At 42.6% G+C, this 23,870-nt stretch overlaps 1 protein-coding gene across 1 annotated transcript in view; it reads right to left on the bottom strand.

Annotated features, from left to right (window-relative positions):
• Nucleotides 1–225: 225 nt before the first annotated feature.
• LOC142059728 (ICOS ligand-like) overlaps nucleotides 226–23,870 on the bottom strand; it is a 36,247-nt gene continuing 12,602 nt past the window's right edge. The window contains exons 3-7 of the mRNA XM_075098712.1: nucleotides 11,359–11,442; nucleotides 10,893–10,945; nucleotides 5,930–6,274; nucleotides 4,750–4,785; nucleotides 226–1,934 (exon numbers count right to left, since the gene is read on the bottom strand). Coding sequence (XP_074954813.1) covers nucleotides 1,831–1,934; nucleotides 4,750–4,785; nucleotides 5,930–6,274; nucleotides 10,893–10,945; nucleotides 11,359–11,366 — 546 coding nt within the window. The 5' untranslated portion in view covers nucleotides 11,367–11,442 and the 3' untranslated portion in view covers nucleotides 226–1,830. The remainder of the gene's footprint in view (nucleotides 1,935–4,749; nucleotides 4,786–5,929; nucleotides 6,275–10,892; nucleotides 10,946–11,358; nucleotides 11,443–23,870) is intronic.

Here is a 23,870-nt window from a genome sequence, read left to right as displayed (position 1 = left end):
TGTTGTTTGTGTTCCTCAACACCTCTTGACAAGTGGAGGGCTGCTTAAGTGGCTATTAGATTTTAGAAATCTTACAGTCCTTGAAATGAGGGCAAGCAGTTCAGACTTTTGGGACTAACAGACCTGTACAGATGCCACCTTTTGGACCTTCTGATTGCACAGTGAGCCGAGCTAACTGTAGGAACAACTGGAATACAAGTAAAGAACTGTTAGAGACCAAGCAATTGCTCTTACCAGGGTTTGGTTTGGGTTTTTTTTTTGGGGGGTGGGGTTGTTAGGTTATTATTTTTAATCAGCTTTTATTTTGAAAAATACATAGAATCTGAGGCAAACGTTTGGAGGGTAGGATACAAAAAGACCGTCACTATGTACAGTTCTTATATTCAAATCTTTCTGTGAAGTGGGACTCCAGGTGTTACACTAAGCTGCTCTGTACCCAGGGTAGCCTAAGTACCAGCTGAGCTTCACTGCAGCAGCAGCACAGGCTGTGTGGGGGATTTTGTCTCTCTTCCCTACCGTGGGGAAAGGGCCCTTTTTTAAGAAAGTCAAAGGTAACTATGTCCTTCACCTCAGTGGATATGATTTTAAGCTGTATTTTATTCTGTTCCATGCCTTGCAAAAACAATTCTGTCTGTCCTTTGAAAGAGGGTGGAACTGTTCCAAATCAAAGTGTCTTCATGTGCATCCTTACGAGTCACCTCCCTCTGCTTGAGGGCTCAGCCAGGAGTGCATTGAAGTCACTGCTGTTCACCAGCCCAGGTGAGTAGTTCTCCAGGTGCTTCTCAGTTTTGTAATCGGGTGGGTTCAGCAGCTCTGGCCTGAAACAAAACTTCTGCCCTTTCTTGATACTGTTGGTACACAGCATCCTTTCAGTCTTAGTTTTACACAGGACACCTATGCTACCTGAACTGAACATTTCCAGGACTAAACTCATTTAATTTGCATAGGTATCAGTTACAATTATACTGACCAGTTTTTAATTCTTTTTCCCTCCAAAGGTACCATTTTTAAGGCAGTAACATTGTCACAGTAACAATTTTTTAGCATGCAGTGCTAGCTTAAGAATCCAGCTTTGGTGTGATGATCCCATTTACCTTGCTGTGTTTCATGACAAAAAGAAAAAATACTAAATTCAGCCTTCTAAAGCTTTTTGCTTATTTAGAAGTGGATTTTGTAATAATACATCACTTCCTTCCACTGTGTTGATGTTTTATGAACTTCCACCATCTTTCTTGGTCAGCTTCACCCTTCTGCTGAAGAAATACTACATTTCTTGTGGAAAAAAGTTGTTACTAATAGCCCATGACACTTAAGAGCAAAAACAGAAGCTAAAGTTCCACAGGCTCAAGTTTCATAAGGTTTCCATCCTTACGTTTCACAAAATATGACCGTCTTCCTACTTCCAGTTTTTATCTGACGCAGGGAGTAATTACCCCTTCTCCTCCTTTCAGTTCTCTCGAAGGACAGCGGGTAAGATGTTCAGCGAAAGATCTCAATTATAATGTGACCTTGAAGTTTTGTGAGTCCTTTATCCTGTCACTAAAGCAAAACCACAAAATCCAAAGTAAAATGTTCATATTGGCAGCACTAAAGCTGGGCTCCAAGAAACAAATGAAAAAGCAGACTTGCCGCCTCTGAGTTTTGCTGCCTTTGGTTTTGTGGAACACCAAAATGCGGGCCATAAACACCTAGTGCTAGGTCTGTTTTCAGATATTGGTGTTTCTTTCACATGGCTCTGGGACAGTTGTCACACTAATCCCACAGAGCTGTTCTGCCCAGCGAGCTCCTCTGGTGAGGAGAACTTTCCAAAGACAAGGTTGGCTTCCCCAGTTACAAGTGCCAAACCCTCAGTGTGACAAGGAGGTGGAAAGAGAGGGGAAGCGTAGCCAGGCGTGGCACATCAGCAGGGCTTCTGGAGGAAATCTGACTGTGTCCTGAAAATTAAAAAAGAGAAAGTTGGCATGTAACTGGTGGCTTGACAAGAAGTGTATTTGAAGACTCTGACATTTTACATGAATGCATTGATGAAAGATTGTAAAATCATGTGGATTTTGGCTCATTTTCAAAATTCTCCTTTGTGTGTGCGTACACCATCCAGAAAAACCAGTCTCAAGATACTGTGACAAATCGTTTATTCTCCTTCATAGAAAAGGAGCAGACACTCAGCAGCAATGAATATAACTTCATTTTCTGGGTGACTGAGAATTCTTGTTTAAAATCCTGAGAGAACAACAAGAACTAAAAGAATATAAAATACATTATCACTCTACCTACTCAGGGCCTGAGGGAGACCTTGCGATTAGGAGTCCGTAAATAATGGTGGTAAGTATTAAAAAGTCTAGGCCACAGATGCTTAGGTGGTAGCAGCACTGTGTACCTCTATTGGTACGTAAGCCACAGCGTGGACGCAGGGCACAGATTACCCTTGCCATAGGTGGTACCTGCAACTCATGCTGGATGTAGTACACAAGTGAAAAAAGATTTTGAACCACTGACTTAAGCAGTAGAGAAGTTTTTCCTATAAGCGTTTAGGTCTAAGTCCTTCTCTGGGAAGATCAAGCTGTATATTGTTTTCTATACCAATTCTTAGGCTGTTTCTATCGCTGTGGTAACTTATTGCTAGTAGGGGTGCTTCCTTCCCCTCTTCCTAGAAGAAGTATGTGGTATTAATGTGTAAAGAGCAAGTAGATGTTGGGTAGTCCTCAGTAACGCTTTGAAGTAAATCATGGGTTTTTTTATATGAAGCAAATTAGGATTTAAATTGGGGTAGAAAAAAAGAAGGATTATAGCAAGTCTCCTGGCCTCTTGTGACCTCTTCCAGGCCTGGGCACTGTCAGTTTTCCCAGAAAAAATCTTAAAAGAAGTTTTGATTGACCCAGGAGGAGTCTTGCAAGAAACCCAGAGTGACAGTAAAATTAGGCTTTTTAAAATAATTGTGAAAAACAATCAATCCAGCATATAAACAAACAGAAATGAAGTGGAAATGAAACAGATCAAAACTCTTTCTGTTTTATATAAAAATATTAGATATCTGCTGGTCTGCTTATGATGACTGCAAAGTGAGAGAATTATTTTGCACACAGTGTCTTTGTTCTCAGCAGGTCATTCAACTTATTCTAAGTCCCTTCCAAAATAACAAATACAAACCAGATTCTTTTCCTCCCTTTCTTAAAAAATTGCTGAAAATACAAAAAAAAAAAAAAAAAATTGGAGCTGCGGCTTCTTTAAAAGAAGTTGGCAACAGGAAATATGTTTTCCTTTTGCAAAAAATTATGTTTCAAAAGTTAGGCTTTTGTTCTTTCCTTCATCCCCAAGCTCCCCAAAATCCAGCAGTACAAGAACCTTCAGGGGTCTGAAGTGTGTCATTTAGTGTGTTCTCCTGTAGCAAAGTTGAAGCACTCCCCCTTGTCCCAGTCACTTCCCCCCCCCCCCCCCCCCCAAATGGAAATAACTTTTCATGGCCAGAAATAGTTTATATTGGCGATAAATTGTCAGAAAGTTTTCGGCCAAGTCAAACATATGTACAACTATCTCCTTTAAATACAGCCTACTTACCTTCTGCTTTTGAGAAACTTCCATTGCTACTGGATTAAAAAGTCTGACCCTTGGTAATCACTTATTTCTTGTGGAAGGTAACAGCTACAAATATTCTAGTTCCTGTTCTGTTTGCATTTATAATGTTATAATGTGCTGTGTCACTGAAGTCATATGGTACCATATTGAATTTAACATCATGTTTTTAGAAACTCTTAAGCCAGCTAGAGGAGATATCTTAGGTCTGAAAGGGTATTTCCTGTAGTTTTTCAAGTTGTTTATTGCTCATGGAGTACAGACTCATTTTTTCTGTGTGGTCATGAGATAAAACACTGGAACATTTTTGTTCTGTAGTTTCTATTTGAGTTTATTGCTGCTTAATCTGGCTGTAATTTTGTATTGTGGCTGAACTTGTTACGTTAACTGTAATATAATTACTGTTATGTAATGGATTCTATCTTTCAGCTGCACTGAGTAAAACAAATTGCAGCTATTGATTTTTATATGACAAAATGTTACAGGTTTGATACCAATTTAAGATTTTGTAGAGCTAAGAATAATTTGGCTTCCAAGCAGGATTTTTATGGGGGGATTTGCTGATGATGGCATGTCAGAGCCGGGCAGCCCTTCTGCATTGCATTCGCTCCAGAAGCATTTACAAATGATCCTAATGCAGTTACTTCTCTGTAATGATTAAACCTAAACATTAGCATCTGCACTATACTTGAGAATTACCTTCAGAGGAGATCTACTTTAATTTTCCCAAAAGAGATTATGTGGAGTCATTAATCATGTATTTTTAGAATATTTATTACTTTATTTACCCAAAAGGACCCCCCCCAAATCTCTTGATCTGGTAGTTCATTTGTGCCACAGTAATTTACAAAGTCCTTAACTCCCAGAACCAAATGGCTTACGTGTTACTTGGTTTTTACTGATTGTTACGATGCCCGTAATGGTGCGTAGCTTTATGGACTAGTGACTAGTCACTAGGCACTTCAGTATTCTTCCTTCTGCAGTCTAGGTCTGTCTTAGTGGTAGAGATATTTCTCCCTGTCTGGGACAGCTGTGTTTTGCTAGACTTGGTAAAAGAGAACAAGCACCATAAATCTGTTGGACTTTCTCTATTCAGCACATTTTATCAATCTTACAAATTCCAGTTAAAGCATGGGGTAATCACTCAGACATGTAGCAGGTTAAGGAGTATTGCCTTACCAGAAGGGGAAGGAGCCTCCTTCATGCTAGATGGAGCTGGAAAAAACCCACAATAATCAAAGTTATTTGTTTGAGCCTAGAAGAGAAAAAGGGTACTGATAATTGATCTAAGGGTTGGTGGTTTTTTCTGAGAAAGAATACATTTATCAAACAAATTGAAAGTTTAAATATGATCACAGAATTAAATCAGAGCAAAAGATACCTTACTGCTCCCAAAAATTAGATGATGAAAACATTCCGAGCCTGCATTTTCGAAACACTTTTTTCATTTTCAAAACTGCAAAATATTGCATGTTGAAATTTTCTGAACAAAAGTATTTCACTTTACATTTTAAAAACATTGTTCTCTTGAGAATGATGTGCATTAAAACAAAGATATTAAAGGGTTTATATTACTTGAAACCAAACTGTTTTATTTTAAGCAGAATTAAATGTGTGTGGTTGACCATAATGAAAGTTTCCAGCTGATTTATTCAAGGAAGACACCTTAAAAAACCAAAACTATGATTTGTTTTGACGTGTATCCCCTCTCTTATTAATTTGCTTTTTCAGTTGGTCAGCTGGCCATGCTTGTAGGTAGTTCAAATATATTAGCTCAGTTGTTTGGCATTATTCAAGCATGTGTTGTGGTCTCGCTCATTTTCCTAAGGAAGAAAAATAACAATTCATGTTGTATAAGTCCAGATCTTCCAGCTGGAAGGGAAATGGTAATTAACAACTCCCTGCCTTTCATCTGAAAGGGTCTATGGCCTGGACTTTGGATCCAGTTGTCAGAGGTGAAACTAATCATGTTTCACAGACCCAAGTGCAAGCAATGAAATAAACTCTCCCATTCCCCTGGGACAAGGTGGATCCAGTACAAACCCATAAATAATGAAATGCTTAACAGTCAGGGGTGACCTCATTATTCATTAATGTCTCCTGCAAAGGGAGGGGGAAGAGGCAGGCAGCTTGCCTTCAGGCCTGCTGCTTCTGTGGATATGCTGTGCTGAAGCTTGACAGAGATGCATTTTTTTTCCTTTTCACTTAGTCTTCCAGCAAAAGCAAGGAACAGTGAAACTGAGTGAAGATTTGCTTTAAAAATTGAAGTCATCCCAGTCGATGCCCATATATGGCTTGACAACAAGAAATGCGGCCTTCAACTCCCTCCCTCTGAACTAAAAAAAAAAAAAAATCTTACCTGATACAATGAGTGTAATTTTAGATTTCTGTGTTTTGTTGAGTTGATCCCCAGTCTGCTTGTAGATGCAAGTATAGTCAGCTGAGTCCTGTAACTGGACATTGGAGAGCTTTAAGGAAAAGTTGCCATGCTTCATCTGGTCCAAAAAAAGACTAGTTCTGCCATGGTAACGTTCATCCTGGAGCTTCAGCGAATCCTGCCCATTGTGAAAAAAGTGCACTACGACAGGGCCTATCTGCCAATAGAGTTTTGAACTGGAAAGGATCAGCTGTCCAGGAGGGGTGGTGGTGCAAGGCAAAATGACAGTTTCTCCAACAAATGCACGATACGTTGTGTTTTGTTCACCTGGAATAGAAACCAGACAACTCGCTCAGTGCGCAGCAGAGCTAGGGACGCCAGGATTCCTACAATTTGGCTTCATGGTATCATTATTGCCTCTCTTCCTCCCCCTTCTGCCCATGTCCTCCTGCTCCCAGCCAGGCAGGAGGCAGTACGTGCTCTGCCAGGACCAAGGGCCATGTATGCTCAATGCCCGGGCAGCTGCACAGCTGGACAGATGTTGCTGTGTGCAAGTTGCCTTCACTTTGTCTGCTTGAACTTATCTCCTCAGCTGGTGATTTTTTTTTCTCCCAGCTGCTGGGGATCTTAGTCTCTGAGATCGGGTGTCTGATTTGATTTTAGTTAATTGGTCAGTTCACAAGAGGAAGAGGGGGTGCAGGGCAGTGAAGATGGGCAGACTTGATGAAGCAAGTTTTGGTTTTGTAGGAAGTCTGGCTGAAAAAAGGAGAAGCGTGAAAAGGGTGTTACATCAGCGAGAGAAAAGTCCTGGATGAGTTTAGTCTCCCCAAACTCCCATTGCTCACCTGTCACATCATGGCTCCTGATTTGCAAACAATGTGCTAGATGCCCCTGACTCCCTTCCCCTGCGACATCTGGCTTGGTGCACCACTCCTGCGAACACCTGTCCAGCTCGTACTCTTTGGTACAGCTATTCTCCCAGTACCCCAGAAAGGAGGTCTGTCATTCCCACTTTAGGTAAATGGCTTTTCCAAGGCCTCAGGGAAACAGATATTTTGTATGGGTGGCCCAGACGATGGGCAGTGATGTTACCAACCTCACCAAACAATTCCAGCACATGCAAGAACAGGGGTGAGGGTAGCCCGCTGGTGAACAAACGGGCAGACAGGGCAGGAAGCCGGATGCGTCTCACTTACTTACACACCTTTAATAACTTTGATACTAACTACGTTTGTAAGTTCTTCCAAGTTAGTCGACAGTATACTAAAACTTGCACAAATGGAGGAGTCTGCCACTATCACGTAGGACATCTCTTATTAGATAGTGGTGTTATATTTTCTAGGGAAAGAACGGGTTATGGAAGAAGATTTCTATGCATTTATGAAGCATAGACAACTAGGTATTTTCAGCACAGAACGCGGGCTTAAATTAACACTTTGACCAAACCTGTTTCATAAATGACTTTTTAAATTAAACCGTTGATGAATTAAGTTGGGTGGGAAATTCATCCCCAGAGGGGAGCCGAACAAAAGCAGCACGAGTCTGCGGTTGTGCCAAGAAGAAAAGTTAAAATTCACTGTGAAACAACTCAAATCTGTTTTCATGGCCAAAGGTCTGAGAGTCATAAGGGGTAAGTAATCAGCCTAAATATAGAAATAAATGGTTTTGGTTGCTGTGTGTTCATTCCTGTGTTCTAGGCCTGGACCAGCTCTGTGCATACATAGGGCTGAGGACCAAAAAGGTGCCCAGTTCCTCCTTGAAGTCACTGACATCAGCCAGGGCTCAGCTTCCATATTAATCAGAGTCTGTTTTGAGGCTTGTTTGGTGTCACATTGTGTCCATCCAGACAGACATAAAAGCAGAAGGAAAAGTATAATTCAGAAAGCTGAATTGCAGAGCCAAGTAAGTCTCTCAGATTATAACTCTTTCACCAAATATCTGCTTTTCTTAGGTTTTCAGATTTTTCCGCTGAAAATCCCAGTCCACTTTTGCCCGGCAATGTAAACTTTTAGCTGAAAAAAACACATAACCCCGGTGCTATTTCTGGCTGTTGGTGGAAGAACAACTCCGTTACTGCATGGACAGCTCAACCATTTTCAGATTGTATCAGTCACTGCCCACATTTTGCTTCTCAAGGGAAACCTGAATTACAACAGTATCCAAACAAGGGGCTTATTTTATTTACAGTAAAGCTCAGCCTCCACTGTACCGCACCCTTACTGCCACAGCACATACGACCCTGCACCCCCCAAGGAGACTGCCTCAGCCCTGCAATTAGTGGCATACCCAGGCAGGGCTGTCAGTGGGGCCCAGCACACCTACCAGGGCCACTGCCGGCTGAGGGAGGGCAGGGAGCACCCTGAGACCTGTCCCTGAGCTGTCTGGGCCTGGGGAAGCTGAGTAAGGCCGTGCTCAGCAGGGTCCCTCTGAGGCAAGGGCACGTCTGAAAGCAGACCGTGGTTACGGCTGACCGTGGTTAGCTAACCACCGTGGGGACATGAGTGTGCCTGAGGCTGCTGCAGGTGTTTTGTAAGCCCTGGGAGAACTCGGCCTCCAGAAGAGCTTTCTGGTGGGAAGAGTCCTGTCCACTGGATGCCATTAGGACACAGAGTGCTTGCAATGTATGGTGTTGCACATGGATGAAGAAAAGATAATCCTGAAATCCACAAAACTTGTAGCTCTGTTCAGAAAAAATTTCTTAATGAGCAAAAGTGGGAGAAAGAGCATTGGTCCTATCTCCTGATTGCGGTCACTTCTAAATTTGATATTGGTTTTAGAAGTGCATCTATTTGCTTTTTGGCTCTTGATTCTTTTTCTGAAGATGGAGGACAGTGGTGCCCAGCATATCTGAGGCTAGCATAACCATTCCTTTCCTGCATGATACGGTGTAAAAACCTTGTAACACTTGTGGTGACGCACCCGTGGGGTTCAACCCACCCTGCCCGACACTGCTTTCAGCTGGCAAAACCAAGGCAGCAGGAGGCGGCACTGCTGAAGTTGCCTGGGGCAAGAACAGGTGACTGAAATCTGGCTGTAATGAGTTATTTAACAGAGCCTATGGCTGCATGATGGCTTTTGTAGATGGGAAGAACAGACTTCCAGGTACAAGTCAAATAAGTGACCTTACGGAAGCCAGCCTTGAGAAGAAGGGTAAAGTCATGCTGAAGGTTGGTGAGCCTGTGTTGAGCTTCTCACTGATGCTACTGATGCACCAGGAGGTGTGGAAGCAGAGTGCTTCCTGGCCAGAAGACTGAGGCAGCTGTGCAGTGGGGATGGGGGCAGCCGCTGCTGGGGTGCACAAAGCACGATGAGTAGTGCTCATTTGATCTACCTGGTAAGCTTTGTACATGGAAGGTGCAGTTCTCTACCTTGGAAAAAAGGGTGTTGGCACACTGCTTTCACTTGCGGTTGTAAGACTCAAATGTCAAGTGAGATGAGTTTATTTTGTGTGGATTTTTATCATTGCACATTTTAAATATTGCCCAAACGTTTAAGACTGAAGGTGAAGTTGAGTGTGCTAATTTAATGAGTCTGTAAGATTCCTATAATGAGAAAACTCTGCTGCCTCAGTATCTGAAGTGTGGTGCAGGGAAGCTCATAAAGACTGAGCTTTCTTGTTTCTCCATCCTTTCTGCCCCTGAAGATGATCTAGGGTAATCATCTTTGTCTATTAATTATTTATTGCTTATATTGGAGGAATCTGGGATGCCAGTAGGCAATCTAGAATTTACGCTCTGTGGAAAAGGGCCTGGAAGTGGAAAGCTCTTGAGTGCGTCTCTTAAGTTCACTCTCGTAACGTTAGTGCAGTTCTGACAGTTGACAGAATAGTTTAATAGTGGAAGTAATGGCTTAAGTGGAAAAAATGTTCAAGTGTTAGAAAGAAGGTAACAGGGAATTTCTTGTATTTCTGAGTACTTATGAGCTCAAACTGAAATGTGTTACCCTGACAAGGCAGTGTTGTGTGATTCCTTACTAGCTCATGTGTTACCTACATGCAAAAGTATTTTATTGGAGGTATGAGGCTGTTTGCGACCCCAGCTGCTTGCTCACAAACACTGACCTTGGATTCCCTCATTTTAGGAAGGAGAAAAATAAATAGAGTCAAAGGGTAGTCAGTTAGGTGGCTCTACATGCTTGCAGGTGCACTCAGCTACCAAAAGAACACATATTGAGTGACAATACTTTTCCCCCTGCTCTGTGGAGACACATGAAAGTTTTCCCCCAAAACATTTGTTGTGCTTTCAGAAGAGAGACAGACAGACCAGTTCCAGATGAAGTGTAGCCCCCTGAACAACTGCAGCAGCTGGTGAATATGAGGCACTTCTGGGCAAACAGAGGAGGTCTTAATATTGCTGAATTTAAGCCTCAGATAAGGAAGTCAGAGGGAGTTGCCCCTGAAACTTGTAGAAAATTCCCGCACCAGCACGTACTAGTGTATCTCTTCAGGGATGATAGGGAAGATCATATCTAATCTATATAATGTCAGAAATCAAACTCTGCTAGAACTTGGCAGGGCATGTGCAAAGATTTAGGCAGAGAGACTGCTGCTGGGCTCCAGTCCTTCTGGTTACCTGGTTATGCCTGTAGTGAGCCCAGCAACTTAATGAGTTTAAATGCAAAACCAGATGCAGCTGGGGCTTGTAAAGCCTGAGATTCCAAGTCATCCTTAGCATTATGGAAATAGAGTATTTTTAAGAATGTGGGCAGGATAAACTTTATAGGTAAATATTTGTGGGCCTGAGACACCTTAACCTTGAAACCACTTCTTTCAGATATAGAGGTTTATCTGAAGGTTATTACCTGTACTTGCAAACCTTGGACTGTGATGAAATGTATTTGAAGCAAAGCATGTTTTTGTTTTGCTCCAAGATTCTCAGTTTGCAGTTTGTGTATTCACATATAAATACTTCCACAAACTCCTAGATGTGTATTATAGTATATTTACCTCTGGGTAGAGATGGGAACAGTAAGCAGGCAACCATCCAGAGAGCAGTCTCCCTAATAAAGTGAGAGAGAGAAATGCCAAATGCTTTGTTAGAATGCTGGAGCAGAGATCAAAGACCTTTTCTCTGCCATAAATTATGCCCTGTGTCACAACTCCCACATCCATAAAGAGAATTTGGATACAAAGCTGGATCGATTAGAAACCCTGCCTTCTTTGGTCACCTAGTCTTGGTGTAGGTTGTATCTCCTGCCTGTAGATCTGAGGTTTCTCAATTGTCGTAATGGGATGGGGCTTCAATTGCTAACACTGGACCCGTACTTCCTGCTTGCGTTCTCATGTGGATAAAGATAATTGCGTATATGTAGTCGTAGTTTGCTCTTGAGATTATTTTCTATAGGTAATTAAATGAAATTCCCTCTGCTCCTAAACTCCAGCTGCTTTGCAGCACAAGAAAAGCATAGCTTACCACTTCATTCTTGTGCCTTTCCAGCCCTTAGGAATCCCTCCCTGTTGTGAGTTTCACCAGGCGCTCCAGCTGCTACTTCTGTCTCTGCAAAAGAGTGAAAGGCTCTTAATTTTTGTTGCCATTAGGTATTTCTCCAGAAGGGGATAGATTATTTACTAGTACTTAATTTGCTGCAGTTCAGTCTGTTTTCTTTCACTCTATGTATATAATACACAGTGTGTTGTTACATATATTTTGTGTATATAATACAGACACTGTATACAACAGTGTGTATTTACACTCTGAATACACTCTTAAAATACACAGTGTATTTGTTTTCATGAGAAGAATGGATGTTGGTCCCAGGCTGTGCACTGACTAGCTTTGAGCTTTCAACCCAGTGAAGGGATTCTTGTTCTATAGCCAGCTGAGATCAAAGGAAGTGGTGAAACCTAATGGGTATTGTATTTATCAGGAGGTATAGATACCATGCCTCAGACTACCAAATACCACCCAAGCTGCATATCTACCAACAAAACACGGACACAGCTAGTAAGTCTGTAAGGAAAATGTTACCTCAAAGATCTTTTTTAAGAAGGCTGTTAAATCAGGTACTTTCTCAAAGCGGGGTGACAAAGGGAGAATGTGGGTTTTGGGTTTCTTCTCCCTGTCCTCATAGCTTAAGGAGTACAAATATCTGAGTGATTGTTCCTCCCTGGTGTGCTCCAGAGATAATGCCGAAGGTGGAAGTAGTGGTTTAGCCAAGATCCTTTTCCTGCTGAGGCAGCTCTGTCTGGGGAAGGTGCTGGTGCTGTTCTCCTGCCTATTGATTTGGTGCAATGGTGCTTTCTAAGGTGAGCAAGACCAGAGAGCTGGATTTCTGTGTTTCTCCCTTTCTCCTCATGGCCAAGCCTTGGTTGTGCTTCATTTACCAGCCCCTTCCTGATACTCAGTGCAAGTTATCTGCCATCTTTGTCTTCTTTCACGTTAAAACCAGTGTGTCCGGCATGTTTTTGATGAACAACCCCTGTGGTTGCCTCCTTCCCCATTGTAATGGTTATTGTTTCAATCGAGGGTATAAATTTATGCAAAATGAGCCTGTGTGTGTTTCCTGCCTGCCTTTAGTAAATGAAACTGAGGTACTGATGGCCACTTTTATCTGCCTGACCTATCTCCAAGGTGCCCCACTGAGTTTACCCTCCCTCTCAGCTTTGTACAGATGTTCCACTCGACATAAGTTTGGTCCTGGCATTTTTGCAGAGCAGCCTTATCCTGCACTCTGGCCTGGCACTGGGGCAAGAACAAGGTGGATCTGGAGGGACCAGGGCTCCACATCAACTTGCTGTGAGGCAGCAGCAAGGTCTCTTGCCAGGCTGGAAAAGGGCAGCCTAGCAGCTGGTGCTCTGTAGTGTTACTGTGGCCATGCCCACTCTCTCTGTACGTAAAGGGGGTCCTTATGATATCTTCTTATGCAAAAGAACTAAAAATTTGGTAGGTGTGGCCAGCTAAGAAGTCTGTGTAAGTCAGAGCTCCTAGAAGTGATGTCACTTTTCTGAAGGGTGAGTTGTTTTCTAACAGTTTTGATTCTGACTCAAGAACTACATGAAGGTGGTTGTTCCAGCCCAGCCACCTAGTTTGTGTCTCCAGCTTTGGCTGGCTTACTCCCACAGAGTCCCTGTGGGGTTTCTGGTTCTCACAAATGTCTGTACAAAAGTCTTGGACTGGGAGGGAAGTGGGATCAGACCTGAAATAACAAATTGCATGTGAATGTTGAGCTGTCTTGCCATCCACATGCTTTTGTTACTTCCCTACTGAAGTTTAAGCTTGTGCATATAGAAGGGGCAAGACAGGTCTTGTTTTAGGAAGCAGTATCTAACTGCAGGAATGCTTCAGACTGGTCTAGCTGGAGCACCTGACCCTAAATTTAGCTTAATCCAGTGCTGTTTGGTTGAAGTAACATTTCGTTCTGGATTGAGCTGACTCTGCTCAGAACAAAAATGTTTACACTGAGCTTCCAGAAGGATTGTTCTTCGTACACTAAAGGAGAGATCTGTTCCTGTCTGTGCAGTTCAGCTGGTGTAAGATGCTTCAGCCACCACATGAATCAGGATTTAAAATAATTAGTTGCTATTTGATATTTCACATTTCTACCTCCCCCCTGCCCCCCAAGTGCTGGTTTAAATAAAATGGAAATTTAGGAAACTAACAAATTTTTTATTTGTTAATGTTTTGAATTTAAAAGCTGATGCATTTACCATTCATTTTTATCTGACAAAGGAATTATTTAGGACTTACTTATTTTTCAGAAGTTAAAGCAATTAATTAAGGCTTTGCAATGAAGACTCAATTCCTGAAGAGTTAAAATACTAATTAATAACTTTTTAAAACACTAATCTACCTGAAATAACTAAGGCATGTGACATAATTAAAGTGTATGATTAAACTGCAAAACTCTAAACTTCTTGGCAATGTTTGTCATCCAACTTCTGTGTTACGTGTGCAAGGCCATTTACTGAACACATTAGCTCAGCCTGCAATAAAACTAAAATAATCAAGTAGGCAAGTAACAAAATATTCCCAGTGCCTGTAGAAGAGCAGGACTTTGTGTCCCAAAGTAAATTGATTGAAGCTGTCCCTTCCCAAAGCAGGAGGGGTGGGGGTGAGAGAGGGTCTAAATGCTACTGTTGAAGGCTTTATGCTCCTGTAGCACCAAAACTCTCTCTTTAAGAAACTGTTATTTCCCAGAAGTGGTCTGTTAACCCTGGAAATAGTGTTGTTGTATATTGAGGACATTCCCCTGTGAACATTCTGTGGTCAGGCCAGCTGGGGAGGCAGGAGGGGAAAATGCCTTGAGTAGAGATGCTGTGCATAAGCCAGGAGCCCATGTTGTATGCAGATGGTTTTTTGTTTTGGTGTTTTTGTTTTTTTCTATTGCCATAAAACTTGCTGTGAATTCTGAAGGCAGCTGTTTGATCGTCAGGGATGAGTGGTGTGGTTGACATGCCTCTGGATGGGATACCGTCCAGAGGGAACTGGACAAGCTCATGAAGCGGGCTCATGTGAAACTCATGAGGTTCAAAAAGGCCAAGTGCAAGGTCCTGCACCTGGGTTGGGGCAACCAGCCTGTATCAGTACAGGCTGGGGGATGAAGGGATTGAGAGCAGCCCTGCTGAGAAGGACTTGAGGGATACTGGGGAATGAAAAGCTGGGCATGAGCCAACAATATGTGCTTGCAGCCCAAAGGGCCAACTGTATCCTGGGCCGCATCAAAAGAAGCGTGGCCAACAGGTCAAAGGAGGTGATTCTGTGCTTCTACTCTGCTCTGGTGAGACCCCACCTAGAGTGCTGCGTCCAGCTCTGGAGCCCTCAGCACAAGAAGGACACGGACCTATTGGATGGGGTCCAAAGGTAGGCCACAAAAATGATCCGAGGGCTGGAACACCTCTCCTATGAAGACAGGCTGAGAGAGTTGGGGTTGTTCAGCCTGGAGAAGAGAAGGCTGCAGGGATACCTTATTGTGGCCTTCCAGTACTTAAAAGGGGGCTAATAAGAAAGATGGAAAGAGTCTTTTTACCAGGGCCTGTAGCAACAGGTCATGGGGTAATGATTTTAAACTGAAAGAGGGTAGATTCAGACTAGACCTTAGGAAGAAATTCTTTGATGATGAGGGTGGTGAAATGATGGAACAGGTTGCCCAGGGAGGTGGTGTATGCCCTCTCCCTGGAAATATACAAAGTCAGGTTGGGTGGGGCTCTGAGCAACTGGTCTTGTTGAAGATGTGTCTTCTTATTGCAGGGGTGGGTGGACTAGATGAGCTTTAAAAGTCCCTTCCAACCCAAACAATTCTGTGATTCTATGGTGCAGCTGAAGCGTGACGCACCTGTGATCATACAGGGGGCAGCAGTTCTGGTGGCTGAGCAGCTGGGTTATGATACCAAAAAACCCACCTGGTTTCAGTGATCAGTCCAGCAATGGTTTGTAGCCATGGTGCACCTCTATACTTTCACTGCAAAGAATGATCAGTTTGGGATCTAGACCAGAAAGGACCTGGGAGCTGAAAATCTAGAGAAGGATTGTGAGAGGCTGTTATGGGATGATGGGCTGACGTACGGTGCTGGCCAGGGCAGGGAGGGAGATGCTGAGCTGGAACCTGTTTGACACAGGGAGGTACCTCTGTGTGGTGACCACCAAGTCTGACACTGATTTAAAAGTTGTGAACTAAGTGGACATGACAATTTGGATGTTAAATTGAAGGGATTGATTTGCTTGCTAGCTCTTCTGCTTAATTTGCCAACCTCTAGTACTGGTTGAGTAATATAGGTAATGCAGCTGGGCAGTGCAGCTGAGCACTGAATGAATGGTGATACAAGTTGGAACAGGCACCAGCCGGAGAAGAGAGCAGTAATTCTGAAAGGATTAGCCAAAATCACCTAGCAGATGAATGAAGGCCACTGCCAAGAAGGAAACTGCTTGTTATGCACCTGGCAAAGCTTTGTAGCTTAGTCACCCGTAGTTTCAAGTGTTTGCTTTTCCCCCTGCCTCCCTCATATGCCTTCAGCTTTTGACAACAGATTTATGCAAGCTGTCTGTTGTTACCGATTCTTGTAGGAGGATGGGGGGACCTTTCTCCGTGGCTTTGTGAAATCCTGAGAGCACTCTGAGCAGAGAAATGTTGCCTTACTATTGCTTGTCTGTATCAAGGTAATTTTCTGTCATGTCTTTAAATGCTCTCTGCTCATGTAACAGTCTGTTGACCTTTAGGTAAAAGCTAATAGAAAGCTGATGAGTGAGCTTGCAAGTGGAAATTACAGTCTGGCTTCTTAGAGAAAGTTCTTCTGTTGCAACAGCCTGTACTGAAACTGGATAATTACTTCTGACTTTATCTGAACACAACCTGTAAACAAAACAAGGCATCATTTAGAGACCTGTCCTGTAATTAGTTCAAGGAAAGATAAAGATCTTGGTGAGGGACATGCTGGCATGTATCTAAAAATGACAGTGGCCTTTTCTTTTAGGGTTTTAGATCTTGAAATAAATTACCCTAATTTGAAAGCAATTTTCTGGGGATTTGTGAGCAGTGGCAGGTAGTGTTTCTGTAGCTAACTGCTATGTCATTCACCCTCTTAGCTCAAAGCAGTGGGAAGGAGGGCCCTTTGCCTCCCGTGGGACTGTCTGAAGCTTCAGGGAGCAAAAAGTGCTGTGGTGGCAGCTGAGTCCTGGATTGGGATGCTTATCTTCAGGAGCACTATAGCAGACTTCATGCACTTGTGAGGGTGGCTGGCCTGGTTTTCGTGTTTGTTTTAGCAAAGTTTATAGCTGTTTAAAACTCTCTGAACTTGTCCTTATCTGCTGTGCGCTGGAGTGTTGTGTACTCTGTCCGTACTCAGTCCCTTCCCTCCCTGTGCTCCAGTCACACCATCTATGCTGTGGAGGTGGCATGGGGTGGGCGGAGTGCTGGCTTTGGGCTTGCTTACGTGTCCCCACGCTGCTGGAATTTCCCATTGCCTAACTAAGGCTTATCGTGGACCAGAGTCAGGTTCTGGGGACTTGAAAGATTGTTATCAAATGCATATCTAATCTGAAAAGTTATTCCTTCTCAGGGATAAAGAATGAATGAGTGATGGTGTATGGCTTGCTCCCAGTGGAAAGTTGTACCCTATACAGAGTACTGCAGCAGGAACATACACACCTTCCCCTGGCTTTGAATAAATAGTTTTAGTAAGGAGGAATTTATCCATACATATAGAAAAAACATCTGGGGGAATCAGAAATTACAGTTTATATATCTGATCAGAGTATCCAGGATTCAAACACACAACCGTCTTCCTAAAGTTTTGGAGGAAAACAGCAAAACTCTGGATCAGTCTGGCCAAAAAGGGTGTGTGTATGAGCTAGCACATCTGATAAACTGGAATGCTCAGGATATTAGACTTTATAATTGATTTCAGAATAACCTTTCTAAATAGCTCTCAGGCTAAACTGAAGTTGGTTGTGGCTTTGCAAAATAGGAAGGGTTTTGGTGGCTCAGGGGACTGATGCTAAATGTGGCACGTTTCATTTCAAGTTTCGGAAGGAAGGAAGCATGCTCTTGGTATGCAAGTGAGCAGACTTCAACACTGATCAAATGATGCTACAGTCTTGTGGGTATTTAGTGGTTTCATGTTTTGTTTGGTCTGGCTGAATTCTCAGGCAGTCAAGATCCATGCCATCCATATTTCCAGCTGTCATTTCTGAGGAATTTTATATCTGTCATCTGCTTGATTCCCTTGGGTGAAGGTCAATCCACGGACTAGAAGGATGGCTGTACACAGATCCCAGAGGTATGTCGTGCCACTGCTGCCTGTGGGGTCTGTGTTACAGTTTTGTATGGCAACTGCCTGTAATTTTCAGTAGTGGGCACTCATCCCGTTCTCTGAAAACATGTTTTTTCCTCTGTGTAATGTAACTTTTTTGCTAGATTTACCAGTTAGGTTTTCAAGAGAATGCCACTGCTGTATAGAATGGCAAGGCAGAGCCTTTCATTTGCTTGCTTGCTGTTGGAAAGACTCTTGACTTAGGGAGCAGTTTCTGCCCTCTAAATTCCTAGCAAGTGCTCCCAGTCCCACCTACCCCTGTCCTGCATATCACCAGTCCTCCGGGGTTTCCAAATGCTGCAGATTTGATGCCTTCTGGGCGGAAACTCTGGAGGCACAGCCTAAGCAGAATGTGATGTATCCCACTCTTTGCCTGGCCTTGTGCTTACCGGGTGACACTATTTCCTGTGACTAGCAGTGTGCGGTGGTCTCATGCCCTTTCATGAAACTTCTGAAGAGAAACCAAAAAGTCATTGTTCCTTCTTGTAATGTCTTTCTGACAGCTACCCCAAAAGTTCCTATTTTTCTCAATTCCTTTTTGCTCTTCTGAGAGTTTCTGCTGCTCTTTATCTGTTGGTTCCAACAAAATGTTTTTTTTCTCTTTCGATAAATAAATTCTTCTCAAGAATAAAGAGCTGTTCTTTCAAGAGATTGAAGTTACATGAAAAAGGCATAGGGGTGTGTGGTGTTTTTATTTTTTCTTTTGCCTTTTAGAAAACCATAGCCTTAAAGTAGCAGCTCACAAGGGACAATGCAGAAAGAGGCAAAGGTTCCTTCAGCTGAATCAATAATACGTTTGGGGTTTTTTTCTGACTTTGGGGGAAGTTTCTGTCTGAATATCTGCTTCTAGTACTCTCTGGATGATGTTTTGTTTTACTGTTGTTTAACTTCCAAAGATAGAGGTATTGTAGAGTAAACGTTAACATGGAAATAAGGACTTCAATTTTTTGTTCTTCACTGTGGGTTTTTCTCTCTGGCATCTGCTCAATCTAACCTTAAATCAGTGGCATTACCTGAGTCTGGAGCACTCTATTCAACAACCAAACAGCAAAGCTGATGCTGAGATTCCCTTATGTGAGGAGTCCTGGAGTCAAGTTAACTGATGTCAGTAAAAATGTTTGTTGGATTAATACAACACTGACCAATACTAATATTTCTAAAGTGGATGATCTGAAGCTAGTTGTGAAAGTGAGACCTGGTTTTGAAAGGAGAGATGATCCAGTTTGGGTTACTGATACCAGTTTGGAGTAGAAAGCTCAGCTTCTGTGAAAGTGGCTCTCAGTGGGTGCCTACTTATTGCCGTAACCTCTAAAAAGCTTAGTTAGCCCTCTTACTGCCTATGAGTGTGCGTAAGGTTCTTGCTGGCCATAAGCTGAGGAGAAACTCTTGTAGGCTGTATTGGGGTAGGAGAGAAGATGGGTGAAATAACTTTCCCTTGCTGCCCTTCCTCTGGCCCTCTCAAGTACCGAAACATCTTTTTTTTTCTTTAGCCAGTATGTCAAGTGATATGAATCTCTGTATAAAGAGATACATGCAAGAAGAACCAAAATGGATTGAAATACACGGGAAGGTCTTGCATATTATCGGTGTGGTTGATAGATATTTCTCCTTGTCTGTCTTGCGGCCTTTCCTAACCACTGTAGTTATGATTTTCTTTAGAGGGTTTTGTGCTATCTGGATTAGAGATTCCCTATGTGAAATAATTCTTTCTTATTGAAGGACTGGATCGTCTAAAGCTGCTGTTAATCTTTTACTTGTAGAAACGTCCCTAAACTGAAATGTCTTCTCCTAGATTAAATTTTTCTAAAGAGTTTGCAGCTCTATTGTTCAACGGGCTAAGCTCTTCAACTTGCATCTCTGTTGGAAAGCTCATGATTATTTGAACTCTTCCTTTGTTAGGAAGCCCCTGCAGAGGAACAAAGGCTGCACGGTACATGCAGAGATACACATGTACAGAGCTGGTTCAGGCTTCTTGGAAAAGCAGGCTGAAGAGGGTACTGCTGCTAGAAATCATGGAAAGGACAGAGCAGGGCTAGTGGTTGGCAAAAAGGTGTGTGACATGGGGTGCTGCCCCCTGCTATGGAGGAATGGGCATCACAGGAGCAGCAGCTGCCTTGTACTTCCCAGCTCCAGCCAGCCACCAGCCCTCTGGTTCAGCGGGGCTCTTGGTGATTTAAGCAAAAGCATGTTTTGCCTGTATCTCAGGCTGGGCCTGCTGTCCTGCAAATGCTGAAGCAGGCGTGTGGTCTGACCTTGGCTCCCTGCCTAGCACCTAGGTTATCTTGGCAGTCTTTGATTTCCTCCGCTGCTTACAGCTGATAAGTCTCTAAAAGCTCATGAATGTGATTCCTTTTGTCTTTGTTCTCCGTCCCATCTCTGCAGTGTCTTGATAGAGTGCAGCTGAAGGGCTGTGAAACTTAGGGAGTATATAACTCAACAATAATTCAGTTACTGAACGCAAAGTAAGAACAGTACTAAGCTATTTATATTGTAAAGTTCCAATGCAAAAAAAAAAAATCCCATTCAGTGTGATAATTTAATAAAGGTTTGCAGTGATGGCTTTAGCTGTGCCTTGCTCAATATATTATCCATTTTAGAAGTGTGTTTTTTCTCTCCAGTCAGCAATTATCTTTCACACCAAGTCAGGATTATAAAACCCCCTCACTAAATGTCATCAGTCCAAAGAAGGAAAGAGGAAAACTTCCCTCCCTTTGAACTTTCAAAATCATGTAGTAGATAAAGCCTGGTCACAAGGGAGAGGAAGAAAGGGAAATTTGGGGGGACTTTCCTAGGAAGCAGAAGGGAAACTACTTCAGGCTCAAAGCACTGCTTTGAGCTGATGGGACAGTCAATAAAATGCGTTTATTGCTTTTGTTCAACACCTGCCTAGGAGGAAGTATAACACTAATTCCAGAGAATTTCCATTCTCCAAAATTACTTTCCAGTTCAATACTGTGAGAGCAGGGAAAATTCCAGCCCACAGATGCTTATTTTGGCTGGCAACTGTTGCCAGCAACAGGCTCGAGGACTGCCAGTTGCGTTTCTGGATCATGAGTCCTCTCTCCTCTTAGCTCTTTTTAATTTGCATATTGTAGAAACCACCTCTCTTCAAGACAAGATGATGCTGTTAGTGATACAGATATACAATTCCACTAAGATACAATAGTCAGTTTATTTTTTCTCTGTCGGACCTGTTACTAGACAATATATCTCCCTGACCTGTAAGCCTACAATCAATTGGGTCCATATTTCCTGACAGGTGAGAGAAGGAAGAAAGTTGGATGAAGAATGAAGTTCAGAAAATATTTATTATTGTCCTCTAGGAAAGTGTTAAGTATTCATCAGCAAAGGGTGAACTTCACAGGTAAATGATGCTAATTAGTAGCTTATGCTGTTGTAGTTGCCACATTGGACAGGGCAATACTGGTAATGGTGGATCTGAAAATGGAAGCGCAGGATGCTAGGCTGAGGGGAGAAAAAGAAACTGAGGTTAACCAAGGCTGGTGTAACTTGTCTTGGCTCTTCCCCAGAGAAAGATGTTAACTTGTGACTGAACTGACCGAGCCATGTGCCGGGCACCTCGCTGAGTGTTTGTATGCCTAAAAGACAAACTACAGCAATGGCCCCTCTGAACGAGAGGAACCACCTGAATCACATCCTGAGTTTTTTCTACTAAGCTACAAAATGCAGTTTGTTTGAACATGCTTATAGGCAACAGTTCATCACAAAGTCTTTATAGTCCTGGAACAAATCCCGGGGCCAATCAAGACTATTAAGTGACTCACTGATGTCAGAGCTACTGAACTGAAAGGAGCCAGTCTCTGCCTGAGCTGGTGTCTCTAGGAGCATTGCTCTGTTAAAGCAAAAGTGAAGGTGTCTGGGTTTTATTTGTGGTTTGTTTTCTTTTAATTGTTGCAAACAGACCTGCAGCTGCAGCTTGTGAGAACTTTTTGAGGGAGGAACTGTTTATAGAACAACTTTCCCTGAAAGCAATACACAGCGTGTACCCAGTCCCACCTGTGTCCTAACAAAGTACCTCTGATATTCCAGCATATTCTGGTGGCACCGTTTTTTTATGTAAGGAAAACAGATAAGTGCAGTGAATGTAAATAACTGAGAAAAGGAAGAGCTATTCCTTTTTCTAGGAGCCCATCTTGGCCTTCTCCATAGTTACCCAGTGAAAAGCAAAAAGTACTCATGTAATACCTTGTACTAGTAAAAATAGTTCTGGTGGTTCAAGGACTCTTAAACCAGTGACAAAAATACGGCTGACAGTTGCAAAATATTGCAGACTTAAACCTGTCCCACTCCTGCCAATAGAATTTTCTTCCCAACCCCTGCTTTTTGAAAATATTTACAAAGCTTAAGTCTACAGAGTCTTTTAAACCTGACTGCTCTAGCATCAGAGCAGAAAGTTTCTAGTTGTATGGCTGTGTTACAAGCATGAGAATGTTAATGTCCAATTAACTTCTGTCTGTCAGAGATGGATGCAAACAGGATCCTAAATAGTGCCGCTAAAACCACCTGTGAGCACTTCATGCTTGTCTTGCTAAGCTATAAATAATTGTTCCAAGCAGAGGATAGTCACACATAGAGTTAGTGGGATGTACATAAATATATGACATAGTTATGCTGAGAGCACTAGGTTAATGGTTGGATTTGAATACCTTAAAGGTCTTTTCCAACCTAAACAATCCTATGAGATGCCCAAGTTAGTTTGCCCAGGTGTTGGAGGACTGCAGGCTCTTGGCTTGATAGCTGAGGTAGATTTGTATGATCTAGTGGGGCACTTCTTATTTGGGCAAGAGCTGCAGAGTGGAACGCATGTGCGTCTTAAACACAAGGAAAGAAATAACTAGGGCAGAGAGACTAGGAAATCCAACTGATGTTACTACAACAGCAATACAGGTGATACTACAAAGGATGCCTGAAGAACAGAGTGAGCAGCAGACAAGTTGGAAATGTTTTGCGTTGGATGTTGTATTCCCTAGTAGAATGGCTGTGTCAAGGGAAGACAAACTGTTGTTTCATAACTGCTGGAAGAAAACTGCACAAAAGTGCATGGAATGGGCAAACGAATTCTGGCATGGATTCTGCCTCCTGAATGTTAATGTCCTTGTTCTCTAACACAAATTCTCTGGACTCTTACGAGAGCTGACTTTATAGGGCTGTCTTGGTTTTGTCTCTTTTTTTTTTTTTTTTTTTTTTTTTCTTGCCTTGAGAACAGTGCTAACGACCTCTGGTGTGTCGTGGCATCTTTTTTTTGTTTGGGTTTTTCACTTATTTTTTTAAAGACTTGTCAAAGGGCTACAAGGGATGTTGGGGAGAAGGAAGAATTGGACAGATGCTTTGCTTGATCACAGAAGCCTTACTTTTCTCAAGAAACCAGGTTGTGAGCTGTTAATTGCATCTTCATACAATTGGCTTATACTGATCTTTCTGCGTTGTGAGAGAACAGAAGAGATAAGCCAGTCTTTGAACTTAAAGATGACAACCCAATATACAAAGTTCTTGGGAGCTATAATCAATATGTGGGGGATGTAAGTCCTAAAAGTTGCTGTTTTTCAAGTGGTCTTTCGTTTGCTTTCTAAGGTGATATAGTTCAGTGATAATAGAGCTCTGGTAGTGAATTCTCATTTCCTCAAAGGGAACTTACTCCAATTATAGCCATGCACCCCTTCGCCAGTTACTATGTTTAGTACCAGAAAGCATAGCACTTTTCATTTGAAAGTGGGACATAGCTGAAAGTAAGCTGGGGAATTAATACCTGAAAGCAACCAGACGGTGTCAAGCTTATGAATGCTACCCAGATGTCTTGTATTGTAATAGCATCTGATGGTCACTTGGTAGTGGACAATAGGGTCATCTTGAGGGTTGTGGTGGAGGTCACTTTAGATATCGCCCTGGGTTAGAACAAAATACCTTAGAAACGAGTCACTGGATCAGCTTCACACAACTCTGCTATAAAGGCAACTTGCTGGATAGGTAGGCAGGCTAGACATACACTAGGAGAGCAGTACACGGGTAGCTGCTGTCATTTCTCTTCTGTAATTAAGAGTCCATCAACCTCAACCTTTCTCAGTGTCAGAGATGCTGAACGAATTCTTACATGTTTATACTGTTTTAAGTGTGTTGGTAAGTAATGACTTCAAAAGAAAAAAGCAGCTTGTGCAAAACCAC

The sequence above is a fragment of the Phalacrocorax aristotelis genome, chromosome 1, assembly GCF_949628215.1.
Source record: "Phalacrocorax aristotelis chromosome 1, bGulAri2.1, whole genome shotgun sequence".
NCBI lineage: Eukaryota > Metazoa > Chordata > Aves > Suliformes > Phalacrocoracidae > Phalacrocorax > Phalacrocorax aristotelis.
This window is presented reverse-complemented; position numbering and strand designations above follow the sequence as displayed.